The 19,141-nt window shown below is 36.2% G+C and overlaps 1 protein-coding gene across 4 annotated transcripts in view; it reads right to left on the reverse strand.

Annotated features, from left to right (window-relative positions):
• Positions 1–19,141, reverse strand: part of LOC140497225 (phospholipid-transporting ATPase ABCA3-like) — a 192,015-nt gene that overhangs the window by 50,833 nt on the left and 122,041 nt on the right. For all 4 annotated transcript variants that reach the window (XM_072597904.1, XM_072597905.1, XM_072597902.1 and 1 more), the window contains 2 exons: positions 587–845; positions 203–407 (listed from right to left, as the gene is read on the reverse strand). In XM_072597904.1, the coding sequence (XP_072454005.1) occupies positions 203–407; positions 587–845 (464 nt within the window). The remainder of the gene's footprint in view (positions 1–202; positions 408–586; positions 846–19,141) is intronic.

Here is a 19,141-nt window from a genome sequence, read left to right on the forward strand (position 1 = left end):
GGGATGGAGAGAGGACATTCAAAAGACAGTTTCCCAGCAGCAAGAGCCACTCTAGCAAACCTTAGCCTTTGTGGCTAGATTCAAGAACTGAACACTGTTGCCTGAAGGGGAAGCTGTACCCTGGACTAATCAACTTTGACACACACACACACACACACACACACACACACACACACACACACACACACACACACACACTTACCAGCAGCAGGAGGCAAGGAATGATAAAGTTCAAGAGGTCCCACAAAAAGGCAGAGAGCCAGAAATTAACAATTCGTACACCACTCACAAATTGGAGGTGCTTTGCCTTAATGATTCTCTCGGTGACTGTCAGGAGACAAAAACTACTGGCCAAGGCAGCCATACCAAAGAACAAACTGAAGGCAATTTCATGTCCACGACTGCCCCTGTGGGAGAAGGATATGGAGACATATCAGTATGGCCTAGTAGACTGGTAGCGGGGAAGACTGATTCATATCAGGAGCCAGCTTCCAAAATATGATATTTAAATGTACAAAGTGTTAGGAAGGAAGAAGTATTAATGATTTGAAAACCATAAGACAAGAATTGAGAAAGTGATACATACTTATGGTATTGTTCCCTTGCAGCTTTGATGGCACTTTGAGGTTGAGGCTTATTGGAGACTCTAATGGAAGCGCGACTACTAGAATATGACACTAGTAGGATGTTGTCCACCAATGCCACAGCTGCTGCAGGTGAATGGTATGCCTGGTTGTTGAAAAAAGCAGTGATAACTGTCCTATCAGTTCTGGAAACAATGTCAACTGCAACAAGGCATCGGTCAGTGCACAGTCTACCATTCAGGAGGAACTCTTCTATGTTACCTAGGATGGGGAAGCCACAATGGTCTGTCAATATGAATCATATAATAAGATGCAACCCCTCTCCTTGAGGTATGGTTATGCTTGGGAAGAATAAATATTACTGTAAGGGCCACTAATCTCTCCTAAGACTAAAAGGACAACTCGAATACAGCCCAGAGTGTGAAATTGGGCTATAGCAACTTCAAACATCCTGGTCAGGTCAGTGTTAAATAAAATTTCCAATTCAATGGGATTGTGTGGAACAGGATATTATTCTTTTAATGTTTAAGGTAAACCATGTGCATTCAGGGGTTCAGCTAAATTATCCATGAAAAGACAGTGTAATATAACGGAGTGAGTAGATTCAAAACCACATCAGACTCTTAATGCCCATGCAATCTTGGGCATGATGACTGACCTCTTTTGACCTTAGTTTCCTCATCTGTAATATGAGGGGGTTGGAACAGAGTTTCTGAGGTAACTTTTAGTTCTACATATCTGTTGCTGTGGGAGAAATCTACAAATTGTTGCATGTAAGATGATAAAGAAAGTAGAGTATACCTTTTCCCAAATCTTAATGTTTAGACATCAGGCTTTGAGGCCAAAAGTTCCAAGATAAATGACTCATTTCCTAACTGCCTGTGTTATGTGCAACCTTCTTAATCAGAAAGAACACAACAGAATTAAGAGTGAAATAAACCACTGACCTTCAATTCATACTGTTTATTGTGACATAGTTTTCTCCTAATCCCCTCCCTTAAATTCTCTTTTAGGATTCCTAGTTTGATCCAATTTCTTTAGAAGGGATATATTTTTTAAAAAAATATATTTATCTTTAGTTTTCAGCATTTGCTTTTATTAGATTTCGAGTTCCAAATTTTCCTCCTTCCTTTTTCTTCCTTCCCCAAGACAGTATGCAATTTGATAGAGGCTATACAAGTATAATCATATTAAATGTATTTCCACATTAGTCATATTGTGAAAGAAGAATCAGCACAAAAGGGAAAAAACACAAGAAAAACAAAACAAAATAAAGAGAAAATAGTATGTGTCAATCTGTATTCAGACTCCATAGTCCTTTCTCTGGATGTGAGTAGCATTTTCCATCGAGTCTTTTGGAATTGTCTTGGATCATTGTGTAGCTGAAAAGAGTTAAATCTATCAAAGTTGGTAATCGTACAATGTTGCTGTTACTGTGTACAATGTTCTCCCGGTTCTGCTCACTTCACTCAGCACCAGTTCATGCAAGTCTTCCCAGGTTTTTCTGAAACTTACATGCTCATCATTTCTTATAGAAAAATAGCATTACATTACATTCATATACCACAACTTGTTCAGCCATCCCTCAAGTTATGTGCATCCCTCAATTTCCGATTCTTTGCCACCACAAAAAGAACTGCTATAAATATTTTTTTAATACACATGGCAACTTGACCCCCTTTTTTATGATCTCTTTGGAGTACAGACCAAGTAGTGGTATAGCTGGATCAATTTTATAGTCCTCTGGGCATAATTTCAAATTGCTCTCCAGAATGACTAGATCAGTTCACAACTGCACCAACAATGCATTAGTGTTCCGATTTTCCCATTTCTTCAACATTTATCACTTTCCTTTTCTGTCATATTAGTCAATCTAATGCTTAGGACTGAGGTGGTACCTCAGAGTTTTTAAATTTTCATTTCTCTAATCAATAGTGAGCTAAAGCATTTTTTCATATGACTACACATAGCTTTGATTTCTTCATTTGAAAATTGCCTGTTTGTATCCTTTGACCATTTGTCAATTGGAGAATTACTTGTATTCTTAAAGATTTGTCTCAGTCCTCTCTATATTTTAGAAATTACGTCTTAATAGAGACACTGGCTATGAAAATTGTTTCCAAGCTTTCTGCTTTTCTTCTAATCTTGGTTGCATTGGCTTGGTTGGTGGAAAACCTTTTTATTTTAATGTAATCCATTTTGCAATTCATAATATTCTCTTATCTATTGTTTGGTCATAAATTCTTCCCTAGAAAAGATATATTTTTTTATAAGAACCAAAGTCAGTTAAAACAAAATCCCATGCCACATTGTGGAAACTTCTACTCTGGCTTAGATAGTTTCTATGAGTGTCTCATGAAATAGCTGAGAAATAACTAGGTATCAGTTAGCCATACTAGATGCTTATCATCTTTATGGAAGTCCAACTGATGGGGTGCTTGGGTGTATGTTCTTGGACCCCAATTCTAAAATCACATTTCTCTTTAAAAATCACCTTTCTCCCTAGCCTCAAAATACGATCCCAGGCAGTTTCTCCCCAGCCAAGGACACATCCTGCCCCAACAACAACCCTTATCTCCCTTCCTGATACTGTAGTCAGCTACACCTATAGAATTTATTAGTCTGAACCAGCTGTGTACTGGCTGATCTGGCTGTGCATTGGGTCATAATGACATTTACTACTCACTGACCAATCATATGTGTCCTAGACTTAGACATATGTATACTCCCTTACATTTATCTTGTCTAACAAGACATTGATGAGAACAGCCTGGGTATTTCTCAGTCAGCCCTGACTGTTTTTTGACTTAGTGACATTTCAGGCCTAAAACTACACCTCTAGGTAGCACCCCCGTGGGCTATTTCCTGATGACCTCTGGGTAAAATACCTGAGCAGTATATACCAAAAGTGCATGTTCCTGTAAGAACTAACCACTCTTTTAACCACTCCCTAAATCTGCCCTGAATCACCTAGTTTGCATATTTGGCACATGTTTCACTATAGAGTATCCTATATAAACTTTACCTGTACCCTTCTAAGGCTGCAGGTTCCCTAAGAACTCTTGCCCACTGAAAAGCATAATAAATCTTTACCTTGACCTCAACAATGCTTGAGTCCGTGAATCCTTCTCCAGATGGCCAACACAAGGAACACCAGTGGTGGAATTCCTGTAGTGCCCCCCTCCACCCCTCATCATAACTATAGTGACTCATCCTTATATGGAAGTGATCTTGTGTTCTCAAAGGCTATGGCAATAAAATGTAAGGTTTAAAAGGTTTTATGAGATTTTTAAACTTCTGAGAGCCAAGATGGTGTAGTAAACAGTAAGTTGCTCTCACCCTTGCTTGTTGACATTGAAAAACTCAGAGAATACTGCCTGGAAAAATCCTGGAATAGTGGAGCCAGCAGAAAGAGAGGGTACAGCAGTCTTTTAGCTCCTGAAGTTAGGGGGATTTATGGGAAAGGTCCCTCTTGCTGTGGCTGAAGGGGACCAGTACAGGAAGGGAGGCGTTCCAGCAAGCCTGTAGTAAGCCCCACCTCAGTCGACCAGTGGGAGGTCCTGAGCCCAAGGATGGTGGAGTTGGCAAGCACCAATACCAGGACCCCCTGTGTGCCTCCACATAGCCAGGATAATCAGCAGACATCAGCATGGATGCGTGTCCATCAGTGCTGAGCCTACCTGTGCTTCAGTGCAGCCTGAGGGGAGGAGGAGACCTCCAGCAGCCAGACCACTGCTCCCTCACACCTCACACTGCGAGCTGCTAAGTGTAACCCTGGAGAAATGCAGAAAGACCTCACCTGGCCTTGGCACACACCACCCAGCCCTAGCTCAGCACCAGCTAAGCTACAGAATTATATGGCTTCCAGGTACCAGAACCAGAGATCACAGCACACAAAGCCAGTAACAAATCCCCTAGTCCCCAGCACAGGAAGCACAGGACAGAACCCCCTGTGCCCCAGAAGCAGAGATCCACTTTAAAAGCCAGGAAAAAAGCAATCACAATGAGGAAAAAGCAACTTAGAAAAGCAGACAAAAGATTTCTTAGTATGAGGACAGGGAAGATCAAAATATAGTCAGAAGAGGACAGCATTGACACTCTATCTACATCTGAAACTTCAAAAGGGAGTATGAACTGGTCTCAAGCCCAAAAAGCATTCTTTGAAGAGCTCAAAAAGAATTTCAAAAGTCAAAATAGAGAAGTAGAAGAAAAAGTGATCAATTCTTTTAGAAATACAATTGATAAATTGGAAAAAAAAAATCACTGAAAGAAAACAACTCCTTAAAAAGTATAATTGGCCAAATGAAAAAGTAAACATGCAAGCAGAAGCTAATGGCTCTAGGAGGCACCAAGAATCAGTCAAACTAAATCAAAAGAATGAAAAAAATAAAACATAAAATACCTCATTGGAAAAACAACTGATCTGGAAAACAGATTTAGGAGAGATAATTTAAGAATAATTGGTCCACCGGAAAGCCATGATGAAATAAAACAGCCTGGACAGTATCTTCCAAGAAATCATCAAGGAAAACTGCCCTGAGATCCTAGACCCAGAGGGTAAAATAGTCATAGAAATAATCCACCAATCTTTCCTTGAAAGCAATCACAAATTGGGGGGCAGAGCCAAGATGGTGGAGTAGAAGGATGAACCTGTAGAATCTCTCCCCCCACAACCCATAGAATTCCTGTAAAAAATGATTCTAAACAAATTCTAGAGCAGCAGAAGCCACAAAATGACAGAGTGAAAGAGATTTCCAGTCCAAGACTGCCTGGAAGGCTGACAGGAAAGGTCCATTGCACTGGCTCAGAGAAGAGGGCAGCCTAGTGTGGGCCACGTCTTGGACAGGACTGGAGGAGGCTTCAGGGCAAAGAATCACAGGCAGTAGCTGTGGTTTCCAGATTCCTCAACCCACAAACGCCAAAGACAGCTTCAGAAGTCAGTGAGAAAGCTCTTTCACCTGAGTGGCAAGGGAACTTGGTCTGACCCCAGAACTAGGATTAAAACCAAGAATCACCTACCCAGCAAAACCAAGTATAATATTTCAGGGGGAAAAATGGTAATTCAATAAAATAGATGACTTTCAAGCATTCTTGATGAGAAGACCAGAACTGAATAGAAAATTTGACTTTCAAACACAAGAATCAAGAGAAGCATGAAAACGTAAACAGGAAAGAGAAATCATAAGGGACTTACTAAGGTTGAACTGTTTACATTCCTACATGGAAAGATAATATCTGTAACTCTTGAAACTTTTCTCAGTATTTGGGTAGTTGAAGGGATTATACACACATATATAGACAGAGGGCACAGGGTGAGTTGAATAGGAAGGGATGATATCTAAAAAAATAAAATTAAGGGGTGACAGGAATATATTGGGAGGAAAAAGGGAGAAATGGAATGGGGCAAATTATCTCTCATGAAAGAGGCAAGAAAAACTTTTTCAATGGAGGGGAAAAGTGGGGAGGTGAGAGGGAAAAAGTGAAGCATACTCTCTCTCATCAGATTTGGCTTAAGGAGGGAATAACATGTACACTCAATTTGGTATGAAAATCAGACTACAGGAAAGTAGGGGAGAAGGGGATAAGTGGGATGGGGGAAAGATAGAAGGGAGGGCAAATGGAAGGAGGGAGTAATTAGAAGTAAACACTTTAGGAGAGGGACAAGGTCAAAAGAGAGAATAGAAAAAAATGAGGGTTCCCCAATTGATAAATGGTCAAAGGAAATGAACAGGCAGTTTTCTGAGGAAGAAATTAAAGATATCTACAGTTATACAAAAAAATGTTCCAAATCACTATTGATTAGAGAGATGCAAGTCAAAACAACTCTGTGATACCACATCATACCTATCAGATTGGCTAACATGACATAACAGGAAGATGATAAATGTTGGAGAAGATGTGGGAGAGTTGGAACACTAATTCATTGTTAGTGGAACTGTGAGCTGATCCAACCATTCTGGAGGGCAATTTGGAACTATGCCCAAAGGGCTACAAAAATGTGCATACCTTTTGATCCAACAATACTGTTTCTAGGACTGTATCCCCAAGAGATCATAAAAATGAGAAAGGGTCCCACATGTACAAAAATATTTATAGCAGTACTCTTTGTGGTAGCCAAAATCTGGAAATCAAGGGGATGCCTATCAATTTGGGAATGCCTGAATAAATTATGGTATATGAATGTAATAGATTACTATTGTGCTATAAGAAATGATGAACAGGAAGACTTCAGAGGGGCCTGGAAAGACTTATATGATCTGATGCTGAGTAAAAGGAGCAGAACTAGGAGAATTTTGTACACAGCAACAACCACAGTGTGCGAGGCTTTTTCTGGTAGACTTAAAACTTCATTGCAATGCAAGGACTTAAAAAATTCCCAGTGGACTTTTAAGGCAAAATGCCTTCCACATCCAGAGAAAGAACTATGGAATTTGATCACAGAATGTAGCAGATCAGTTTCTTTTGTATTATGTTTTGGTTTGTTATATGATTTTCTCCCATTCATTTTAATTCTTCTATACAACATGACTATGGTGAAAATGTATTTAATAGGAATGTATGTGTAGAACCTATATAAAATTGTACGCTGTCTCAGGGTGGGAGGAGGGAGGTAGGAGGTAGGGAGGGAGAGGGAGGGAAAAAATCTAAGTTATATGGTAGTGAGTGTAGAACACAGAAAATAAAAAAAATCAAAAAAATCATTAAAAAAAGAAAAGAAAAAATGGGGGGCAGGATAGGATGGAGGGAAATATAGTTAGTCTTTCACAATATGACTATTATGGAAATCTTCTACAAAATTACACATATGTAGCCTATATTGAATTGCTTGCCTTCTCAGTGGGGATGACTGGGGAGGGTGGAAGGAAGAGAAGTTGGAACTCAAAGTTATAGGAATGAATGTTGAGAACTGTTTTTACATGCAACTGGGAAATAAGAAATACAGGTAATGGGGTATAGAAATCTATCTTGCCCTACAAGAAAATAGAGGAGATGAGGATAAGAGAAGGGAGGGGGATGACAGAAGGGAGAGCATACCAGGAGAAGGGATAATCAGAATGCACAATGTTTTGAGGTGGGAGAGGGGAGAGATGGGGAGAAAATTTGTAATTCAAAATCTCATGGAAATGAATGCTGAAAATTAAAAAGAATTCCCAAATTGAAAATGCCAAGGAATATTGTAGCCAAATTCCAGAATTATCAGGTCAAGGAGAAAACACTACAAGCAGCCAGAAAGAAACAATTGAAATATCATGAAACTACAGTCAGGATTACACAGAGTCTTGCAGCTTCTACCTTAAAAGATCAGAGGTCTTGGAATATGATATTCCATAAGGCAAAGGATCGACTACCCAGCAAAACTGAACATAATCTTTCAGGGAAAGTGATGGACATTCAATGAAATGAGGGACTTCCAGGCCTTCCTGATGAAAAGGCTAGAGCTCTATGGAAAATTTGATCTTCGAATATAAGACGCAACAGAGGCATAAAAAGTTAAATAGGAAAAAAAAAACCACGTTATTCAATAAGGGCAAACTGATTATGTCCATACATGGGAAGATAATACTAGTAAATCTTGAGAATTGTGTCTTTATTATGACATTTAAAAGGGATATGTAGACAGATGGTGTGGGTATAAATTAACTGATGTGATGATAAAAAACCTAATGTGGGGGGCAAAGGGATTGTAATGAGAAAAGAGGAAAGGAGGAGGCAGAAAAAGGGAAATCACATCAGATGAAGACGCATAGAAACAGTAGAGTGAAAGAAGGGAGGGAGATGAGCATGGTTTGAACTTTATTTTCATCAGATTTGGTTCAAGGAGGTAATAACATACTCAGTTAAGTACAGAAAATGAAACTTGCCTTACAGGCAGTAGGAGGGAAAAGAAAAGGGAAGGGCTGAGTAGAAGGGAGGGCAGAAGTAGTAAGGGAAATAGGAAAGAAAAGGGAGGGGGTGCTGATAGAAGGGAGGGAAGATTGAAGGAGCTGGTGGTCAAAAGCAAAATTCTTTTGAGGAAGGACAGAAGGGTGACATAGAAAGATAAAAGGGGGGGAATGGGATGGACAGAAAGACAGATAGTAATCATAACTGTGAATGTGAATGGGATGAACTCTCCCATAAAACGGAAGTGGATAGCAGAATGGATTAAAAACCATAATCCTACAATATATTGTTTACAAGAAACACATTTGAAACATGGGGATTCCACAGAGTAAAAGTAAAAGGTTGGAGTAGAATACATTATGTTTCAGTTGAAGTAAAAAAAAAAAGCACGGGTAGCAATCCTAATCTCAGACAAAGCAAGAACAAAAATAAATCTAATCAAAAGAGATAAAGAAGGAAATCATATCCTGCTAAAAGGCACAATGAAATAATACCATTAGTAAACATATATTCACCAAGTGGTATAGCATCCAAATTCTTAGGGGAGAAGTTAAGGGAGTTACAGGAAGAAACAGAGGGCAAAACTATACTAATCGGGGACCCCATCTCTAAACTTGATAAATCTAATCTACAAATAAATAAGAAGTTAAGGAGTTAAATAGAATTTTAGAAAAGGCAGATATGGTAGACCTCTGGAGAAAATTGAATGGGTATAGAAAGGAATATACCTTTTTTCTCAACAGTACATGGCACCTACACAGAAAACTGACCATGTAGTAGGGAATAAAAACCTCACAATCCAGTGCAGAAAGGCAGAAATAATAAATACATCCTTTTCAGATCAGGATGAAATAAAAATTGCATATATTAAAAGGCCACAGAAAGACAGACTAAAAATTAATTGAAAACTACACAATCTAATCCTAAAGAACAAATGGGACAAACAACAAATCAGAGAAACAATCAATAACTTCATTCAACAGAATGACAATAATGAGACAACATACCAAAACTTATGGGATTCAGTGAAAGTGGTTCTTGGGGGAAGCTTTATACCTCTGAATGTTTACATCAATTAAATAGAGAAAGAGGAGATCATTGAATTGGGCATGCAACTGAAAAAGCTAAAAAAAGAACAAATTAAAAATCCTCAATTAAATACCAAATTAGAAATACTAAATATCAAAGGAGAGATTAATAAAATTGAAATTAAGAAAACTACTGAACTAATAAATAAAACTAAGAGGTGGTTTTATGAAAAAACAAAATTGATAAACCTTTAGTTGATTTGATACCTGTATCAAAAATGAAAAGGGTGAATTCACCACCAATGAAGAGGAAATTAAAATAATAATTAGGAATTATTTTGCCCAACTGTACGCCCATAAACTTGACAATCTTAGTGAAATGGATGAATATTTACAAAAATATAAATTGCCCAGATTAACTGAAGAAGCAGTAACCCCATCTCAGAAAAAGAAATTGAACAAGCCATCAATGGAAAAAATCTCCGGGCAGATGGATTTAAAAGTGAATTCTATAAAACATTTTAAAGAACAATTAAATCTAATACTATATAGACTATTTAGGGAAAATGGAAAGAACTCCTAGCAGATTCTTTTTATGATGTAAATATGGTACTGATACCCAAACCAGGAAGAGTCAAAACAGAAAGAAAATTATAGAACAATATCCCTAATGAATATAGATGCAAAAATTTTAAATAAAATATTAGCAAAAAAGATATACTTTGATCAGGTAGTATTTATACCAGGAATGCAGAGCTGGTTCAATATTAGGAAAACTATTAGTATAATTGATCATACCAGCAACAAAACTAACAGAAACCATGTGATTATTTCAATAGGTGCAGAAAAAGTTTTTGACAAAAAATACAACACTCATTCCTATTAAAAACACTAGAGAGCATAGGAATAAATGAAACCTTACTTAAAATGACAAGTAGCATCTAAAATCACCAGTAAGCATTATATATAGAGATGATAAGCTAGATGCATTTCCAAAAAGTTCAGGGGTGAAACAAGGATGTCCATTATCACCACTGTTATCCAGTATGGTATTAGAAATGTTAGCTTTAGTACTAAGAGAAGAAAATGAAATAGAAGGAATTAGAATACGCAAAGAATAAACTAAGTTATCACTCTTTGCAGATGATAAGATGATATACTTAGAGAAACCCACAGAATTAAGGAAAAAACCACCTGAAATAATAAACAACTGTAGCAAAGTTACAGGATATAAAATAAATCCACATAAATCACTGGGATTTCCATATATCACTAACAAAGGCCAAAAAGCAAGTGACAGAAAGAGAAATTTCATTTAAAGTTACGGTAGACATTATAAAATATTTAGGAGTCTCCCTGCCAAAACAAACCCAGGGACTATAAGAACACAATTACAAAACACTTTTCTCACAAATTAAGTCAGATCTAAATAATTAGAAACACATCAGCTGCTTGTGGGTAGGCTGATCTAATATAAGAAAAATGACAATTCTATCTAAATTAATTTATTTATTCAGTGCCATACCAATCAAACTACCAAAAATTATTTTATCGAGCTAGAAAAATATCAAAATTCATCTGGAAGAACAAAAGGTTCAGAATATCAAGGGAATTAATGAAAAGAAATGCTACTGAGCCACACCAGATCTTTAAACTGTATTATAAAGCAGCAATCATCAAAATACTTGGTATTGGCTAAGAGTTAGAGGGGTAGACCAGTGGAACATGTTAATAACACAAGACACAGTAGTCAATGATTATAGGAATCTACTGTTTGATATGCCTAAAGACCCCAGCTTCTGGGATAAGAACTCACTATCTGACAAAAACTGCTGGAAAAACTGGAAAATAATTTGGCAGAAACTGAGTATAGACCAACGTCTGATACCACATACCAAGTCCAAATGAATACATGGTTTAGATATAAAGGCTGATACTATAAACAAATCAGGTGAGCAAGAAATAGATTGTCACATTTATGGAGAATGGAGGAGTTTATGGCCAAAAAAGAGATGGAAAACACTATAAAATGCAAAATGGATAATTTTGATTACATTAAACTGAAAAGTTTTGGCACAAACAAAGCCTGCATGTAAGATCAGGAGGAAAACATTAAACTGGGAAAGAATTTTTATAATTAGTGTCTCTGATAAAGGCTTCATTTCTAAAATATATAGAGAACTAAGTCAAATTACAAGAATACAAGTGATATGAACAGGCAGTTTTCAGAGGGAGAAATTAAAGTTATCTATTCATATGAAAAAATGCTCAATCACTATTGATTAAAAAGATGCAAATCACAACAACTCCGAGGTACTACATCATACCTATCAGATTGGCTAACATGACAAAACAGGAACATGATAAATGTTGGAGAAGATGTGGGAAAGTTGGAACATTAATTCATTGTTTGTGGGGTTGTGAGCTGATCCAACCATTCTTGAGAGCAATTTGGAACTATGCCCAAAAGGCTATAAAAATGTGCATACCTTTTGACCCAGCAGTACCATTTCTAGGGCTATATGCCAAAGAGATCATAAAAATGGGAAAAGGAACCATATGTGCAAAAATATATATAGCAGCTCTCTTTGTGGTTGCCAAGAACTGGAAATTGAGAGGATGCCCATCAGCTGGGGAATGGCTGAATACGTTGTGATATATGAATGTAATGGAATACTACTGTGCTGTAATAAATGATGAACAGGCAGACTTCAGAAAAACCTGGAAAGACTTGTATGAACTGATATTGAGTGAAGTGAGCTGAACCAAGAAAACACTGCAAATATTACAGCCACGGTGTGGCATGATTGACTTTGATAAACTTAGCCCTTCTCAGCAAAGCAAGGATCTAAAACAATTCCAAAGGACTCATGGTGGAAAATGCCATCCACATCCAGAGAAAGAATTATGGAGTCTTAATGAAGAGTGATGCAGACTATTTTCTTTTTTTTGTTTTATTTTGTTCTTTCTCATGGTTCCTCCCATTCATTTTAATTCTTCTATACAACATGCCTAATGTGAAAATATGTTTAATAGGAATATATATGTAGAGCCTATATTAGATTACATGTCATCTTGGTGAGGGAGAAGGAGGGGAGGTAGGGGAGAAAATGTAAAACTTATGGAAGTGAATGTTGAAAACTAAAAATAAATAAATAAACTTTAAAAAAAGTTTTACAAGATGAAAAGTTAGAAAAATAATTTTTATGCTGAATTTATATAACCCACCCTTTTAAAAAGAGAATTTCCATACACAGCAGACTATCAAAAAAAGGGATTCCATATGAAACCATGAATCTCTATTTTATATCTCCTTGCTTCTTATAAAAATGTTAAATAAATTCTACACACTACTTTCAGAATTTTCCTGCTTTTCTGTACTTTATTTTGAATTTCTTCCTGTTCTATCCTTTGTACATTAAAATTTTTTTACAAGGATCCCCCCTTTTATTATTTGGCATCACTAGTGCTAACCCCTCCTCTCCCTCCTTCCTAAATAAAGACTGAGTGACAGAAAGAGGAAAAAGGAATTGTAACAAATAAGCACAGTCAAATAAAATGAATCTATACAGTGGTCATCATAAAAAAGTGACTCTGCAACTCTGGCCAGGAGGTGGGTAACATGCTTCTTTATAGGTCCATTGGTTGGTCATTGTATTGTTCAGAGTTTTTAAGCCTTTTAAAGTTTCAATTTAAGACATTTCCCATACTTAGATTCTAATGATTTTTTATACTATTTTTTAAGGATCACTAAACTTATTTTGCTGGAACTATTTCTTCCCTGGCATTACCTTCTTTTTTAGTCTTCTGATCACACTAGTCACGCTATTTTCCCTCTTAAGTTTGATGTTGTTTTGCATCAAACTCTTTGTGTTCAACTCTTCTTTGTCCATTTCAGATAAGAGTAAGCTTATATGATGCTCATTCTCCCTACTCCTTCCTCCATGCTTGTGTACTCTTCTTATCACACACTGCAGTTATGAGAAAAGGCAAGTTCAATACTCATCTTCCCATTTTTATACTCGTACACCTATTTTACCCTACCTTCCCTTTGCCATCTTAAAACCCTCAGAGCAGAACCTATACTCCCCACACTCCATTTTCTTAGATAATATAACTCCCTCAATATCATTTTCACGATATTAAATTCTGAAGGGTCACTTTTTTCTTCTTCTGTTAAAATGTTAGTACTCATCATCTTATAGCTCCTTCTAAATGCTCAAATGAGCAAATGATGGAAAAAATTCTGACCATAGAAATCTACAATAGTGATAAGGAAGATCAAAACACACCCTCAGAAGATAACAGAGTCAATGTTCCTATATCCAAAGCCTCCAAGAAAAATATGAATTGATCTCAGGCCATGGAAGAGCTCAAAAAGGATTTTGAAAATTAAGTAAGAGAGGTACAGGAAAAATTGGGAAGAGAAATGAGAGTAATGCAAGAAAATCACGAAAAATGACTTAATAGCTTGGTAATGGACACACACACACACACACACACACACACACACACAAATACTGAAGAAAATAACACCTTAAAAAGTAGACTATGCCAAATGGTAAAAGAGGTACAAAAATGCAAAGAGGAGAAGAATGCCCCCCAAAAGCAGAATTTGCCAAATGGAAAAAGAGACACAAAAATTAACTAAAGAAAATCTCCATAAAAAGTAGAATTAGCCAAAGGGAGCAGGACTTAAAAAAAAGTTCGCTGAAGAAAACAATTCCTTAAAAATTAGTATGGAGCAAATGGAAGCTAATGACTTTATGAGAAATCAAGAAACAATAACACAAGATCAAAAGAATAAAAAAATAGAAGCCAATGTGAAATAACTCATTGGAAAATAGATCCAGGAGAGATAATTTATAAATTATTGGGCTATCTGAAAGCCATAATAAAAAAATAGCCTAGCCATTATTTTTTAAGAAATGATCAAGGAAAACTGCCCTGATACTCCAGAATCAGAGGTTAAAATAGAGATGGAAAGAACCCACCTATCATCTTCTGAAAGAAATCCCAAAAGGAAAATTGCCAGGAATATTACAGACAAATTTAAGAGGTCCAAGGTCAAGGAGAAAATATTGCAAGGAGCCAGAAAGAAGCAATTCAAATATGGTAGAGCCACACTCAGAATAACACAAGATTTAGCAACACCTACATTAAAGAATCAGAGGGCTTGGACTATGATATTCGGAAGGACAAAGGAGCTAGGATTATAACCAAGAATCACCTACCCAGCAAAACTGAGTATAATCCTTCAGGGCGAAAAATGAGACATTCAATGAGATACAGGACTTTCAAGCATTCTTGATGAAAAGAACATAGCTGAATAGAAAATATGACTTTCAAATGTAAGACTCAAGAGAAACATGAGATGGTAAAGAGGAAAGGAAAATGATAAGGGACTTAATTAGGTTAAACTGATTACATTCCTACATGGGAAGATGATACTTGTAACTGATAAGAACTTTCTTATTATTAGGGATGTGATTATATCTAAAAAAATAAAAAAGGAATGTGAGAGGTAGAATGGCATAAATTATCTCACATAAAAGAGGCAAGAAAAAGCTTTTACAGTGGAGGAGAAGGAGGAGGTGAGTGGGAGTAAATGAACCTCACTCTCATCGTAACTGTCTCACAGAGGGAATAATATATATGCTCAACTGCGTATAGAAACCTATCTTACCCTACAGGAAAGGAGGGGAAGGGGATAAGAGAAGGGGTATGCAATAAAAGGGAGGGCAGATTAGGTGAGGGAGTAGTCAGAAACAAAACACTTTTGAGGACAGACAGGGTGAGAAGAGAGAGAGAATAGAATGAATGTATGGAGGGAAATACTATTAGCAGTAGTAACTGTGAAAAAAAACCTTTTGAAGCAAGTTTCTCTGACAAAGGTCTTATTTCTCAAATACGTAGAGAATTGAGTCAGATTTATAAAAATAAGAGCTTTTCTCCAATTGATAAATGATCAAAAGATATGATCAGTTTTCAGATGAAGTAATCAAAGCTATCCATAGCCATATGAAAAAATACTCTAACTCATTATTGATTGGAGAAATGCAAATTAAAATAATTCTGAGGTACTACCTCACAACCTATTAGATTGGCTAATAGGACAGAAAAGGAAAATGACTAATGTTGGAGGGGATGTGGGAGAAATGAGACATTAATGCATTGTTGATGGAGTTGTGAACCAATTCAACCATTCTGTAGAGCAGTTTGGAACTATACCCAAAGGGTATACCCTTTGAACTAGTAATACCAATACCAGGTCTGTATCCCCAAAAAGATAAAAAACCAAAAGGAAAGGGACCAATATGTACAAAAATATTTATAAGTTATTTTCTTGTGTCAAAGAACTGGAAATTTAGAGGATGCCCATCAATCCAGGAATGGCTGAACAAATTGTGGTACATGATTGCAATGGAATTCTGTTGTGCTTTAAGTAATGATGAGCAGGATGTTTTCAGAAAAACCTGAAGAGACTTACATGAACTGATGCAAAGTGAAATGCACTGTTTATAAAGTAACAATATGCTAAGATGTTAATTGTCATGTTAATTTTAAGATGTCAATGACTTAGCTATTTTTAGCAATACAATGATCAAAGACAGCTCTTAAGGATTTGTGCTGAAAGACGCTATCCAATCCCAAGAGAGACAGAACTGATGGTGTCTGAATACAGACTGAAGCATACTTTTTAACTTTATTTTTCTTGAGGTTTTTTGTCTATGTTTTCTTTCACAACATGACTTATTACGGAGATGTTCTGCATGACTATTCATGTATAACCTATATCAAATTGCTTGCCTTCTCAATAACGGTGGGTGGGGAGAAAGGAAGGGAGAGAATGTGGAACTCCAAGTTTTAAGAAAGAATATTAAAAATTATTTTTGCATGTGACTGGGAAAAAATAAAATACTAAATCCAACAGTAAGAACAAACCAAAATAAAGGGTAATTATGGCCCTTAACTGTAATCAAACAGCTAAGTAACCTTTTTCCTATTATGCTTATTTCAGGTTAGTCCGTGTCCTTGAAGGAACAGTTTTGATACTGTCATAAATCATATCCCTTTTTCTCTTTTTCACAGCAAATTTCTATAACCAGATGAACTGTAAAACTTTTTAAAAAATATGTGATGAATCTTGTTTTTACAATACTTAAACATCTCTGAGTTACTATTTATTGTTGAGTTGTTTTAGTTCTGTCCAATTCTTCATGATCTCATTTAGGGTTTACTTGGCAAAGATATTGGAGTGGTCTGTCATTTCCTTCTCTGGTTCATTTGCCAGATGAGGAAACTGAGGAAAACAGGGTTAAGTGACTTGCCCAGGATCACACAACAATTAAGTGTTTGAGGTCTTACTGAACTCAGGAAGATAAGTCTTCCTGATTCTAGGTTCAATATTCTCTCCACCTAGTTGCCCTTTTAATTACTTTGCAAGTATGGAAGCCCTAGCTATTTTTAGTTTTAGTATTCTGAATTTGTGGTCACTATTTCTTCCAACTTCCAATCTTAACAAATTAGGTAAATGATTTCTTAGCCTTGCCATCAATCCCTTTGTTAATGTGTAGCATTAGGTCTGCACAGTTTTACTTCTTCTAGAAGATATATGTGCATATAAGTATATACTCCATATATATTATGTGCATATATACACCTATAATATATATGCATATATACATATATATACACACACATACACATACACACATATATCCTTAAAGGGGGGATAGGACAAAGATGTGATAAGTTCTCAAAATTGGATTAAGTTGTTTCATATAAAATTATTTGCTTCTCACATACCCTAGACAACAGAAATGTAGGAGGAGTGAATGAATGTAGTAGCCAAGGACAGCAACAGTAACAATGAGAGTAAAGAGACCAATAAAAGATGGAAGCAGTTGTTACATACTTTCTAGAAGTAATGGGAAAATGGAGGTGGAGAACCTGGGATGTGCAACCTGGGTTAGATGTAATGGATTAGATAAATCTGTGCTTACTTTCCATTTCTTCTGTTGCTTGTGAAATGTACTAAAATGTCTAGTATATTTCACTAACAATATGAGAAATGCAAATTCATATAGCTATGAGGTACTATTACAGACCTATAAACTAACAAAAACAAATTAAATATTAAAAAAAATCCAGTATTGTCAGAGTATAGAGAAATACATATATTTTTATATTGTTAGAAGATTTGGTTCAGTGTTTGTCAGATTGCTAGAATTTGTTTCAAAGAAACAAATCTATCAATATACTTTAACCCAATCATTCCAACTGTAAAATATATCCCAAGGAAATAACCTGAAAGGAAAAACAAAGGTATTTTGTACACAGCTATTAATATCAGCAGAACTTATAATAGCAAGAAATTGGAAACAACCTAATTGCTTGACAACAGGAGAATGCCTAAGCTAACTATACTAACACATTTCAATGTGATAAAGCTATTAAAAATTACAAGAATATGGATTTTTTCAATGAGTGGAAAGATGAATATATTAAGTGAAAAAAGGCAGAGAAGAGTAACAACAAATGACATATGGCACTTATAAAGTTTGTAAAAGTTTTTAAATAAATGATCTCATTTGCCCCTTCTGTGAGGTAGATACTACAGATACTATTATCTTCATTTTAAAGGTAAGCAAACTGAGGTACAGAGGGGATAAACAATTTGTTCATAGTAAGACAGCTACTAAATGTCAAAAGTAGGGTATGAACCCATCTCTTACAGATTTAAAATCTATGCTGCCTTTCATAGTAGTATATACAAATGAATTAGGACTATGCAAAACATGTATGCACATTCAGAAATATGAAAAGGTGAAGTATCATAGGACTGATTTAAGTTCTTGTCTTGAGCACGTCGGCAGAATTTGTATTCATAATTTAAAAAACAAACGTATAACCAAAACCCCCAATATTTTAAAAGTCTGTCAAAAGCTAAACTGCCAGAGAATTTAGGAGAATCTTCACTCTGTTTGATTTCTGTATTTTTTGCAAGAGGCACAAGACAGAGGAGTAACCGAGAGGTTCCCAGATTACCAAAGTCATAGGTTTGGGCCAAACCCATTTTGGTTTGAGATCATAAAGGAGAAAAAGAATAAGAAGACACAAAGTTTAACAGGCATTTTAGATTAAAGACTACATTTTCTAAATGCAAACTCTTATTTGCAGAATTTCCCTGGGGTACAGGATGTTTTAATACAAGGAGATAGAGTTAGAAAGTGATGTGGAATTGCAGGCACTATTGGATTCCATGATCACAAGGAGATAGATATGAATAGCAATAATATTTACCAAAGGGTGGGAGTGGGAAGATGTCTTTCAAGAGCCATTATTCTTAGTGACACTTTTTCCCTCAAACAACTGTCAGAGAAAAGGAGAAACAAGCTTCCACTGATTCAGAAATATGTGAGAATTATTTTCCTGCTACTTTGCTGTTTAATTTGGCTCCACAAATGCTTTAATGATTAAAAACTTTCTTTTACTTGGATTTTGTTAAAGTAAGCAGGTGACTGTGAGGGTTGAAGGGAAAGAGTACTCTCTCCTCTGGTCCCTATACTTAGAATGTGTGTATGCCATATATTCTTAGCAACTTTCTACACACATGCAACAAATAAGGAAACATTCTTAGCT

This window comes from Notamacropus eugenii, chromosome 3 (assembly GCF_028372415.1).
Source record: "Notamacropus eugenii isolate mMacEug1 chromosome 3, mMacEug1.pri_v2, whole genome shotgun sequence".
Taxonomy (NCBI): Eukaryota; Metazoa; Chordata; class Mammalia; order Diprotodontia; family Macropodidae; genus Notamacropus; species Notamacropus eugenii.